At 37.6% G+C, this 13,493-nt stretch overlaps 1 protein-coding gene across 1 annotated transcript in view; it reads right to left on the bottom strand.

The window, feature by feature from the left end:
- The window catches only part of UGGT2 (UDP-glucose glycoprotein glucosyltransferase 2), a 287,143-nt gene that overhangs the window by 22,274 nt on the left and 251,376 nt on the right, over positions 1–13,493 (bottom strand). Inside the window, exons 35-36 of the mRNA XM_004463565.5 lie at positions 13,270–13,430; positions 12,537–12,651 (exon numbers count right to left, since the gene is read on the bottom strand). Coding sequence (XP_004463622.2) covers positions 12,537–12,651; positions 13,270–13,430 — 276 coding nt within the window. The remainder of the gene's footprint in view (positions 1–12,536; positions 12,652–13,269; positions 13,431–13,493) is intronic.

Raw genomic sequence — 13,493 nt, 5'->3', positions numbered from 1 at the left:
TGTGACCCAAGATGTGGTCTATCCTGGAAAATGGTCCATAAGGACTTGAGAAGAAGGTGTATCTTGCTATTTTGGGATACAGTGTTCTGTACATATCTATTAGGTCTAGTTTATTTATCAAATTGTTCAGGTTTTCTATTTCCTTATTTGATCTTCCCCCTCGATGTTCTAGCTATTGATATGAATGATGCATTGAAGTCTCCAACTATGACTGTAGAGACATCTATTTTTCCCTTCAGTTTTGCCAGCATTTGCCTCATGTAATTTGGGACACTGTGCTTAGGTACATAGATGTTTATGACTGTTATTTCTTCTACGTGGATTGCCCCCTTTTAATAATATATTCTGCCCTTGTCTCTTATAACAGCTTTGCTTTTGAAATCTATTTTGTTCGACATTAATATAGCTACTCCAACTTTTTGTTGGTTACTTATAGCATAGCAAATTATTTTCTAACTTTCACTTGCAACCTATTTCTGTCCTTGGGTCTATGAGTCTCTGTAACACCACATAAATGTCTCATTTTAAAAATCCATTTTGCCAGTTTATGTCTTTTGGTTGGGGAGTTTAATGTAATAACATTTAATGTTATTACTATAGAGGTAGTACTTACTTCACCCATTTCACCTTTGTGTTTTATCTGTCATATCTTATTTTCACCACTCTTTTTAGAGTTTTAATTAGTTTTACTGATACTCTTCATTTCTAGACTCTCTTCTAGGCCTGTCTTTTGTTTTCAGGCCAAGCATTCCCTTTAAGTATCTCTTGCAAGGTGGTCTCTTTGTGGCAAACTTTCTCAGTTTCTGTTTATCTGTGAATACTCTAAACTCATCCTCATTTTTGAAAAACAACTGTGCCAAGTATAAGATCCTAGTTGGCAGTTTTCTTCTTCAATATCTTAAATATATTATACCACTGCCTTCTTGGCTCCATGATTTCTGATGAGTAATCAGTCCTTAATCTTATCAGGCATCCTTTGTATGTGATGAATCGGTTTTCTCTTGCTTTCAGAATTCTCTCTATATCTTTGGCATTTGACATTCTGATTAGTATATATGTCTCAGAGTAGATCCATTAGATTTATTTGTATTGGAGTACTTTGTGCTTCTTGGATAGGGATATCTATGTACTTCAAAATAATTGGGAAATTTTCTACCATTATTTCCTCAAATAGTTCTTCTGCTCTTCTCCTTCTGGGATACCCATTACACATATGTTTGTACACCTCTTGCCAACATTTTTAGTTCTGAGAACCTTTCAATTTTTTTCCCATTCTTTTCTGTTTGTTCTTTTGTGTGTTCACTTTCAGAGGTCCTGTCTTCAAGCTCACCAAAGACAGGACTTTCTTCTGCCTCTTCAAATCTGGTGCTTCCAGTGTATTTTTATTTCATTTATTGTGCCTTTTATTCCCATGTTATTTTTCTTTGCATTTCAAATTTTTTTTTTTGTTCACCAGTGTCTTCTTAATAGACTTAATGTCTTTAGCCATTTCATTGAATTTATTAAGGAGATTTGTTTGAACATCTGTGATTGGTCATCTCAAATACTATATGTTGTCTGGAGGTTTAGTTTGTTCCTTTGACTGGGCCATATCTTCCTATTTCTTAATATGGCTTGTAATTTTTTGCCAGTGTTTTGGCTTCTGATTTTCGGATGTATTTATTCTAGGCTCAGGTTTTCTCTTTAGCCTAGTAGGGCTTTCTTCTTGGTTAGCTTTGTGCTAAAGCTCCTGTTTGATACTTGGTTTAATTTAATTTAGAACATTATAATAGCTTGTGTTTAGTCAATCTGAATTTTTTTCAGCTTTTATTCATGTTCCTTGCCCCTTCTCCCTTCCTGGGTGCAGGGTAGGAGCCAAAGGTGCGGTTTATTCTGTAAGCCATGCAGGTGTATACTGTAAGCCATGCAAGCTGAAGCTGCCTGTGTTGCCCCAGGAAGCGATGAAGCTCCAGGCACTTTCCTTTGTCCCCGCCAGAGGCAGGGATGGAGTCACAGGTGTAGGAAGAAATCTAAGTTGTGCAGGCCAAAACCACTGCAGTTGCCCCGAGAGACCGATAAAGCTCAACCCACCCTTCTCCTCTGCCAAGTATGGGGATGATGCCAGGACTGTAGGCAATAATCCAAACCATGGGGACTGAAACATTTGCAGTTTTCTGGAAAGATGGATGAAACTCCACCTACCTTTCACCCCTGTTAGGGGTGGAGACAGAACCTTAGGTGTGGGTAGTAGTCTAAACACTGCAGGCTGAAAGTGACCACCATTGCCTGGAGAGAATGAAGAAGCACCAAAGCACTACCTACCATCTCCCCTGCCAGGGGTGAGGATGGAGCCATAGTTATGTGCAGTAATCTAATCCATTTGGGCCAACGCTACTGCACTTGCCTGGACAGACTGATGTAGTTCTGTCTACCTTCTTCCCCTTCTAGGGGAGGGGCCAGACCCAGGCTGGGACAGTAATCCAACCTGGGTGGAAAAAAGCTGGTCCCTACCATCCAGGAAGTCACTGTGATTTTCAATCAGCCTTGCTTCCATTCCTGCCATGGGAAGAGTTAAAAGTGGAGGCTACTTTTTTTTTTTTTTCTGACTTGGACAGTTCCAAACTTTAGCTGTACTTAGGAATGGATTTTAGCCAGCCGAATTTACTAATCAGTAGCCAATGTTGGTGCATGTCCATCCCTTCCTCCTGTTTTTGAGAAATGGAGCTTCCAATTCCAGCCATGGAATGGCTCTCAAGGGATCTTGCCCTGCCAGCAGGGGATGGGTACTGGCCTCTGCAGCATGTTCTAATCATGAATCTTCACTGCTACACCGCAGATGGCCAGCCTCCTCCTTCCATTATTCCTTCCTTCTTGCTCTTCTGGTGTCCTCAGCCCCCTGAACAGGTGATTCAGATAGATCCTGGCTGATGAATAATTATTGGGTAGGATGACCTGACTCTTGGAATTCCTTATTCTGCTGCCTTCTTGCCTGTCTCTGTGAAGTGGATTTGAATTGCAATTCAAATGAATAATGATGATATTGAGCATATTTTCATATGCTCAATAATAAATAAATTTATGGCCACTGTACATATTCTTTGGATAAATGTCTATTTAAATCCTTTGCCCCTTTTTTAAAAATTGGGTTATCTCACTTTGTTGTTGAGTTGTAAGTGTTCTTTATATATATTGGATACTAACTAGTCCCTTATGCAGATATTTTCTCCTATTCCAGTCATTGTCTTTTTACTTTCTTGACAGTGTCCCTTGATATCCAAAAGTTTTGAATTTTGATGAAGTTCAGTTTATTTTTTTCTTTTGTGGCTTGTACTTTCAGTTTTTTATCTAAGTAATAAACCACTGACTAATCCAAAGTCACAAATATTTATGCCTATGTTTTCTTCTAAGAGTTTTATAGTTTTAGTTCTTATATATTCATCTTTGATCATTTTGTATTAATTTTTGCATATGGTGTGAGGTAGAGGCCCAATTTCATTCTTCTCATGTGTATATCCCACTGTCCTGGCACTGATTGTTGAAAAGAGTATTCTTTTCCCATTGAATACTCTTGTCACTCTTGTTGAAAATCAATTGATAATAGGTGGGTGGATTTATTTCTGGATTCTCAATTCTATTCCATTAATCTGTATGTCTAACCTTATACCAGTCCCACTGAATGCACATATTTAAAGGATACAATTTGATAAATTTTGCATATGTATATACCTGTGGAACTATCACCATAATGAAGACCATAAACATATCAGTTACCCTCAAATTTCCCTGTGCCCTTTGCAATTCCTTCCTTCCTGTTCCCCTTCCTGCATCCATTCAATCCAGTCCCCAGGCAACCATGAACTGCTTTAGGTTGCAATTTCTTAGTTTGCATTTTCTTTAGTTTTATATAAATAGAATCATGCCATATGTAGATGTTTGGCCTGGCTTCTTTAACTCAGCATAATTTTTTAAGATTCATCCATATTGTTGTACTTTTTACTGTTGAGTAGTACTGCACTAATGGATATACCACAGTCTGTTTATTTATTCTTCTCTTGACATATTTGATTTTGTGGTAGGGAGCTTCTGACATGTTTCCCTGAGACCCCTGTCTCCCAGTATTCATATTCTTAAGTACCTCCTTTTGAGTATGGGCTGGATCTAGTTACTTCCTTCTAACAAAGAGAACATGGCAAAAGTAACAGGATGCCAGTTATGTGATTAGGTTATAATAGATTGGCTTTCTTCTTGCTAGCATTCTCTCTCATTGGCTTTTCTTGCATGCTTGGCATTATGTAAATAGCCATCTGGCAAGAAATTAAGAACTGCCTGCAGCCAACAGCCAGTGAGGAAATGAGGCTCTCAGTCCAACTTGAGGAAATTAATCCTGTTCACAAGGTGGGAGCTTGGAAGCAAATTCTTGCCTAGACGAACCTAAGCTTAGAAAGTAGTTCCTTGGCTGACACAATGATGGCAGCCTTTTGTGAGACCAGGAAACAGAACACCAAGCTAAATCATACCCCAATTCCTTACTCACAGAAACTGTGCTATTTTAAGCTGGTAACTAACGGTAATTTTTTAAAGCAGCAAAACGTAATGAATAGGTTTATTTCCCCCTAGGTTATAAATAAAGCTTCTATGAATATTCATGTGTAAGTCTTTTGTGGATATGTTTTCATTTCTTGCCTTATTTACTGTTTTCTTGCCTTACTGTATCTCAAAGTGGAATGGCTGGTCACGTGTTGTAGATTTTACGTTTAACTTTACAAGAAACTGCCAAAGCATTTTCCAAAAAAGCTGTACCATTTTACATTCCCCCTAGCAGTGTAGAAGAGTTTCAGCTACTGTACATCTTTGCCAACATGTGATATGGACAGTCTTTTTAATGTTAACCATTTTAACAGGTGTGTAGAGTTATTCATTGTAGTTTTTTAAATTAAAAATTTTTTTTTTTAGATTTAATGCCTGCTCCCTATTCATTCGTTACTCTTAGAAAATCTTATTTTATTTTTGTCTTCTCTTTGTTTTCTCCTCTAGGATTCACTGGGATTCAAACCTGGGACCTCCAATGTGGACAGAGGTTTCCTGTTATTTGTGCCACCTCAGTTCCTGGTTTTTGTTGCGTCTCTCCTTGACTTTCCCCTTCGTCTTTGTTGCATCATCATCTTGCTGCATGGCTTGCTGAGCGGGCACTGGCTCACTGTGTCGGCACTTGGCTCCCCGTGCAGGCACGGATTCACCATGCAGGTCACCATGCAGGCACTGGCTCATGGCGTGGACACTGACTTGCCATGTGGGCACTTGGCTTGACATATGGGTCGCCACACGGGCACCAAGCTTGCCATGCAGCTCATCATGCAGGCATGCCTTTTTTTTTTTCCCCACCAGGAGGCCGTAAGGATTGAACCTGGTCCTTCTGATATGGTAGGCGGAAGCCCAATCACTTGAGCCACCTCCACTTTCCAGAAAATCTTATTTTTGACTGGACTTAAGACTTAGAGGTAGAAGCTGTTAGAGAGGACAGCCTCTGTCTCTAAGCAATCAGTTCCTGGCATTTTTCTTTGGCTTCCTTCCTTCTCTTGGCCAAAAGTTTAGCATATTCTGCAGCCTCTTCCTCATTTTTCTTTTTTCCATTTTTTTTTTAAAGACTTATTTTTTTATTTATTTCTCTCCCCTTCCCCGCCCCCCCCAGTTGTCTGCCCTCTGTGTCCATTCGCTGTGTATTCTTCTGTGTGCACTTCTGTTCTTGTCAGTGGCACTGGGAATCTGTGTCTCTTTTTGTTGTGTTATCTTGCTGCATCAGCTTTCAGTGTGTGCGGCACCACTCCTGGGCAGGCTGGACTTTCTTTTGCACCGGGTGGCTCTCCTTATGGGGTGCACTCCTTGTGTGTAGGACTCCCCTACAGAGGGGACACCCCTGCGTGGCACCACACTCATTGTGCGCATCAGCTCTGTATGTGGGCCAGCTCCACACGGGTCAAGGAGGCCCGGGGTTTGAACCGTGGACCTCCCATGTGGTAGGCGGATGCTCTATCCATTGAACCAAGTCTGCTTCCCTCATTTTTTTCAGTATGCAGTCTCTTCAGGCTAATATAATGTTGCAGGCCTAACAAGAAGTTGAATCTTGGATGCTTTGGTCCTGGGTTTTGAACCCTCTTTTTTCAGGGGCTTTATCACAACATACTGGTGGTCATTATCTTCTTTAGCTTTAGACTGAAAAGTGTGCGGTTTCTGCTAGCTCTTATGGGCCCCAGGTGATACGGCCAGTTCCGGAATATCCTTCCCTCTTGCTTCTCATAAAAGGCACAAAGTTTGAATTCATAATCCACTTTAATGAGATTCTAGCAGCCAGTGGCTGGGAAGGAGATGTTCGGTTCATGCTGAAAGCAGCCAAGTGTCTCTGAGGAGCCATGAAAAAAGACTTTATTGTAGTTTTATTTTGCATTTCCCTAATGACCAATGATACTTACCAACTTTTCATATGCTTAATGCCACTTCATTGTTTTCTTTGGTGAAATGTCTGTTCAAATCTGATGTCTTCTTTTTAAAATTAGATTTGCTTACATTCTTGAGTTTGGAGAGTTCTTTATACATTTATCATTTTTTCTTTTATGAATCATTTTAATATCATATGTAATAAATCCCTGTGTAACTCAACAGTCATAAAGGTTTTCTCCCATCTTCTAGAAGCTTTGTAGTTTTAAATTTTCAATTTAGGTTTATGATATATTTTGAATTGATTTTTGTACATGATATGCCTTATGGATTGCAGTTTTTTTTTCTCTTTTTTACATAGATACCTAATTATTCCAGCACTGTTTGTTGGAAAGGATATTCTTTCTCCACTGCATTCCCTTTCCACCTTTGTCAAAAGTTTATTGATCATATATGTGGATCTATTCTGGATTCTCTATTTTGATTCATTCTCTGACTTGTCTATCTTTAAATCAATACCACACTGTCTCGATTACATAGTTTTACATTAGGTCTTGAAATCAGGTAGTATAAGTCCTTCAACTTTGTTCTTTCTCAAAGCTGTTTGGACTATTTTAGGTCTATTGCATTTCCATATGAACTTTATAATCAGCTTTGTCAACTTTTACAGGAAAGGCTACTGGGAAATTTTTACACTGAGATTATAAAAATACTGGGTATTCTGATCCATGAACAAGATATATCGTTGCATTTATTTAGGTGATCTTTAATCCCTCTCAGCAGTATTTTGTAGTTTTCAGTGTACAGGTCATTTTTTTTTTTAATGCTATTAGTAGTTTTGTTCTTTTAATTTCACCTAGTTGTTGCAAATATATAGAAATAAAGTATATTCATATGCTGATCTTGTGGCCTTGCTAAACACCTATTAGTTTGCCTAGTGTTTTTAGCACATTACATAGGATTTTACATATAGGCGAACAGATCGTCTGCAAAAAAAAAGACTGTTTTACTTAATTTTGCCAATCTGAATTTTTTTTTCCTTTTTCTTGCCTTTCTGTACAGTCCACAAAATCTAGTACAATGTTGAATAGAAATGGTAATAGTGGACATTCTTGCTTTGCCTCTGATCTTACAGGGAACATTTTCAGTTTTTCACCTTTAAGAATGATGTTAGCTGTAGGTTTTTCATAGATGCCCTTTATCAAGTTGAGGAAGTTGCCTTCTGGTCCCAGTTTGTTTAAAGTTTTTAAAAGGAATCCATATTGGAGTATATCAAATGCTTATTCTGCATTTATTGAGCTGTTCTTCTGGTTTTCCTTTTCTAGTTTGTTGATATAGCAAATTACAATGATTGATATTTCATTGTAAAATCAACCTTACTTCCTGGGATAAAGTCCATTTAGTCCCATGACTTAGGATCCTTTTTATATATTGCTGAATTCAATTTTCTGAAATTTAAACATTTTTATATCTTATGTTCATGAGGAGCATTGGTATGTTATTTTCTTTTCTTGTAATATCTTTGGTCTTGATGTCAAGGTAGCCTCATAGAATGAGTTGGAAATTATTCTCTGCTCTTTGATTTTCTGGAAGAGTTTCTGTAGAACTGGCATTATTTCATTCTTTAATGTTTGACTGAATTCACTAATGAAGCCATCTGGGCCTGTGAATTAAAGTAGAAATTCTATTTCTTCAAAAGATACAAAGCTATTCAGCATATTTATTTCATTTTGAGTGAATTTTGGTATTTGTGTCTTCTAAGTAATTTGTCCATTTCATCCAAGTTGTTAAATATATTGTCAAAAAGCTGTTCATAATATTCCCTTTTTATCTTTTCAATATTTATAGAATCTGTGTGCTATCATGACTCTCATTTCTATTATTTAATTTGTTTTTAATTTTTTTCTGATTGTTTTGGCTATAGATTTATCAGTTTTATTGATTTTCTCAAAAGATCAGCTTTTGTTTCATAAGAAAATCTATGAAAATGTATCATTTTTCTTTTTTTTCCTTTCAACTGATTTCCATTCTTAAATTACTCCCCCTTCTCTGTTTAATATTGCTTGAATTTGTTCTTCTTTTCTTAGTTTTGAGGTAGAAGCTGAGGTTATTTATTTGAGACTATTCTGATTTTATAATAAAGGTATTTTAGGTCTATGAATTAACCTCTAATAACTATTTTAACTACTTTAGGTAATGTACCTCATCATTCACTTTGTAGGGAAAAAGAAATAGTCTAGAGGTTAGAAATATATATGATTCATGGGAAATGGTGAATGGATTGGGTGATTGGTGAGGGGCTCAGAAATGGAAAGAATAAAAGCTAGGGACAAGGAATTCCAGAGTAGAGGCTTATTTAGGGATGAACTTATTAGGTGACACAAATTGTCAGGATCTTTGGGTATCACATAGTAAACATCCATCAGAAAGCATTCAACATAGAAGAAGCAATAAAAGACCAAATAGGATGATGTGGCTTATTGAAACCAGCCAGCCTTGGCCACACCAATGGCACACTGGGCACATGGAGTAGACATGATAGCAGAGGTAGAGACTATGTATAGGCCCAAAAGCATGGGTTGCTACAAAGTCTGATATAGCTCTTATAGTGGTCAATAGCAGAGACAAATATTGAGCCTCTGATGCAGCATTTATACCTTGCAAAGACCAATTAGCTATATGGTAGAAAGTTGACTACACTGGACCCCGTATGGCCTAGAAAGGGCATAGATTCATTTGAAATGAATTACACAAAATATATTTGTGAGTTTTCTTTTCCTGCTAGCAGGAACTGAGCCAACACCATTATCCAAGGGCTTACAGTGTCATCTACTGACATAAGATCCCATATAGTATTGCACTAGACCAAGGTACCCACTTCACAGCAAAGGAAGTGCAGCAGAAAGCATACACCCATGAAGTCCACTGGTCCTGTCACATACAGCACCACTCAGAATGTACTGGCCTAGTAGAGCAAAAGAATGACTTACTAAAGGCACAACAGAGGTGCTAGCCTGGTGATAGTATCCCGCAAGGGTGAGGTATCATTCTCCAAATGCAATATATATTCTAAATCAACAATCATTGTATGGAGTGTTTTTTTTTTCCTTCCTCCTTTTGGAAGTTACATGGGTCCAAGGGGTGAAAGTAGAAATGACTTTGTTGATCATCACTTCCAGTGGCCCTTTTGGGGAATCTGTGTCTATTATTCTCACAACTCAAGGCTCTGGGGGTTTAGAGGTCCTGACCCTTGCAACGGGAAACACTTGCAACAGGGACAAAGTCCCATTGACTTTTAAGTTACAACTACTACTCAGGCATTTTGGGCTCCTCATGTTACATTTTGGCAGGGGTAATAGATGCTGACCATTAAGAGTTAGAGATGCTGTTACACATGGCGATAGGGAGGAATATGTTTGGTGATCCATTTGGGTATTTTTTGGTATCCCTTTTTCAATTTTAATGATAAGTGGAAAATGGAGCATATTTGAGAAGGTCACTTTGACCAGGGACTCAGACTTCTGAGAGATGAGGTTCTGGGTCGTATCACTAGGTGAGGGAAATCTAGAATAAATAGTAGAGAGAGATGATTGGTATAAATTGTAACCTTGAGACCAGCTTAATCAACTTCAGTGGTATGGGACTGCTATTTATTTTACTAACTTTTCTTTTTGAAGTTTTCCACAGAACTTGCACAGAGGAGTAGATCCATGCAGTGCATACAGTGGACCATACAGAAGTAGATCCATACAGATCCATACAGTGGACCACAGTGGATGCTGTGATGCAGCACCCAGATCCCCATTCAGATCTAAAAAAATAATTTTCCTAGCTGCTGGGAATGCCGTCAGTTATCTCTGGAATTGCCAGCAGAAAAGAGCTGTCCCATCCAAAGTCATTCCTTTTCATGGGAATGACTGGTTGAAGTAAAGGAATAAAAACCTGGGACCCTTTCCCAAACTTGTGACAACTTTGAAGAGCCATCCCACACAGCTTTGGAGCTCCCTTTGTCTGAGGGGGTAGTTGAGTCTACATTGCAGCCCAGCCTTTTCTACTTCCTTTGCTATCTCACAGTTGTGAGATAGCACTTCTATCTGTGAGATAGCACAACAGCACTTCTAAATAAACTTTTGGCAAGCTAATTTCCATTTTAGAGTCTGTGCCCTGGATAACCCAAACTGTAACAGGGAGTTAAGTGATATTTGTTGATGTAATAAAGAGTGGAGGAGGAACATAACTTGAATATTTTAGGCATCAATGTGGCAATTTCAGTAGATATATATATATGGGTTTGGCATTCAGGATAGAGGCAAGAGGCAAGAGCTCAAGCTAAAGATTCTGGAATTATTAGTAGAAAGATAGAAAATGAAATAATGAATTTATGCATAGAGCAGATAAAGAATGAGAAGCAGGCCAAGTACAGAAACTTAAGAGAATAGCAACAGTTAAATGCAAGGTAGAAAAATAGTTCACAAATAAAATTGCTGTTTTGCCATAGACACCAAAGGAGAACCAGGAAGACTTGGTATTATGGAGGCCAAGGGAGGGTTTCAAGAAAGGAGATTTCAAAAATATTTGTATTGAAAAATGAGATGTACTCACTAGACAATTTTACCAAAAACAAAAACAAAACCCTGAAAAGATATCACTTTGACTTTAGTGAGATGTATTTGAATGGACTGATGGGAGTGAGAGTCAAACTGCATCAAGATAAGAGTAATGTTCCCCCAAATAGGATGAGTGCTCAATTATCCCTCAGATAGTTCCTGGACTGCCTGAAATATGAGTCCTTTCTTTAACCATGAGCAGATGATAGGCAATTTCATAGCATTCCTTAGCCTTACATATTAAGAACCTACTGGTAAAATTACAAAGAATTACAAAAAAAGTGGTATTCATAATCTAAATTGGCACGTAAATGGGGTTTCCTGAGGGCCCTAAACCAGTAATGCCTAACACTCAACAAGTAGGCAATATTGAAAAGATCCTATTTGGTATGAGCAAACATACACAGTTGGAGTTTCAAGAATGACTTAAAAAAAATGAGAGTCTCACTAGTGTGGTCTTGAATAAATCATTAGTATTTGACCTGTAATTTTGCAATTTCTAGATTTTTAAACAATGGGCCCAAAATTTCTGCATTATCTGGACCCTCCTCCCTCATGTCTTTTTTTTTTTTTGGTATACTTCATACTCTGTTCCAGTCACATTGGTCTTGCATTTATATATCACACATGCCAGGCTTGGAACACTTGCATTAGCAATTCCCTCTACCTGGAATTCTCACAGGTATCTCTGTATGGGAAATTCTTATACTTCTTCTAAAGTTCATTCAAATGTCATCTTTGCAGGGACTTAAGACTATCCCATGTACAACAGCAAACCTTAACCTCTGCTCACCCTTCTGAACTCCCTATTCCACATAGCTGTTTTATTTATTCCTCTGTAGCACTTATTACCTTTAAATATGTTTTATTATTTTCCTATTAGAATGAAAATACTATGAGGTTATTTGTTTTGTTTTCTGATGTCCCAGCATTTAGGAGAGTGTCTGGCTCATAGTAGGTATTCAGTACGTATTTGATGAATGAATGAACATGTATAGTTCTATAAAAAACTAAAGTTCTTTATTCATTAAAAAGTAGGAATAGTGGGGTATATAGACTATAGGACCTTTTGCTTCTACTTAAAGTGGTCACTGTCTAAAATGTTTCAGTTACACTGAGGAAATGAATTGGGATATGAGCAAAAGGGCTTGTCTCTCAAAAGAAAAAAACATAGGCAGGAGCCAGAGAGGGCACAGAATGAAGGGAGTTTATTTGAATGATCTAAGGGAGAGACACTTAATTTAAGAATGTTTAAATGCTGATGGAAGAGAGTAAGGAAAAGGGTAACTAAATAAAATAGGGCATATAAGAGGAAGAAGAGGTCTCAGAACAGAAAAGCAAAGATAAAACAGCACTGGTTTTGAAAATTTTGAATTTGAAGTGGAAAAATTATATGTAAGGACAGATGTCCAATAGAGAATTGCATAAAGAGGAGAACTGTGAGAAGGAGGCTAAAATATATAATAAGATTTAGAAGTTTACAAACAGGGAGTTGAAGCAATCTAACATTCTGCTTACCTGATCTAGGTTTGAGAGACTGTTTGGGTCTTGACTGAGAGCTTGATATTGGCCCCTGAGCCTGTCACCTGCTGCAATTTTCCTGAATTTCTTGAGATCCACCACGTATAAGGCACTGCAAAAATAAATAGTCTTTGAAAGGACTGTTTATGGTTTTCTCCTCCCCCCAGTGATTTTCTACAGTGATGGTATTAATTTAAATGTAGATATCCTTGGGTTTAATAATAACTAACATTCATAAATTTGCTTCCAATGTCTAATACTGTTTCCAAGGAGTTTAAGGTTTGTTAATGTTAGGATCCATATTCTATCAGGGTTACCTCAAGTTTTTTCAAGAAGTGATGAAATCCATGGCCATATAAAATAGTAGCAACTTTGAAGATAGTATCGTCGTTTTGTTATTTGAGAAACCAGGTTTACATCCTCCGCTTTACTTAGGGGCATATATTCAAGGCTTAACACTTGGGTATGACTGCTAGTACAGCTATGTACTTGCAGTGTCAACCTGATAAAGTTACATAAGTGCTCTTTGCCTTGGTTTCTTCATCCATAAAATGGGGATAATCACAGTATCTCAAAAGGTTTCATAAAGATTTTACAAGTTAATATATGTAAAGGCTTAGCTGGGTGACTGGCATGTAATAGGCATTATAATTAGCTGCTGTTCTAAGCAAAATGAATATTGTGACTCAATAAATAATTGATTTTATTAAAAGAGTATGTTTTTTCTTACCTAATATGGTATTTTCTTCGTAAAAGATGTGATGCCCAATATCCTGTTTTCCAGAAACGATATCCATCCATTTCGGTGCGGCTATCACAAAATGGAGTATACCCATAAGGAGCACCATCCAAATCCAAATCTCGAAGTTCTTTTAGGTCATGCCTCACAATCTAAATAATTAAAAGAGTTTCTCTGATGAAGGCTGTAAAATAATACAAGCCTTTTTTACCTGA

The sequence above is a fragment of the Dasypus novemcinctus genome, chromosome 15 (assembly GCF_030445035.2).
Source record: "Dasypus novemcinctus isolate mDasNov1 chromosome 15, mDasNov1.1.hap2, whole genome shotgun sequence".
NCBI classification, from domain to species: Eukaryota; Metazoa; Chordata; class Mammalia; order Cingulata; family Dasypodidae; genus Dasypus; species Dasypus novemcinctus.
The sequence above is the reverse complement of the archived record's forward strand: the minus strand, read 5'-3'. Positions and strand labels throughout refer to the sequence as shown.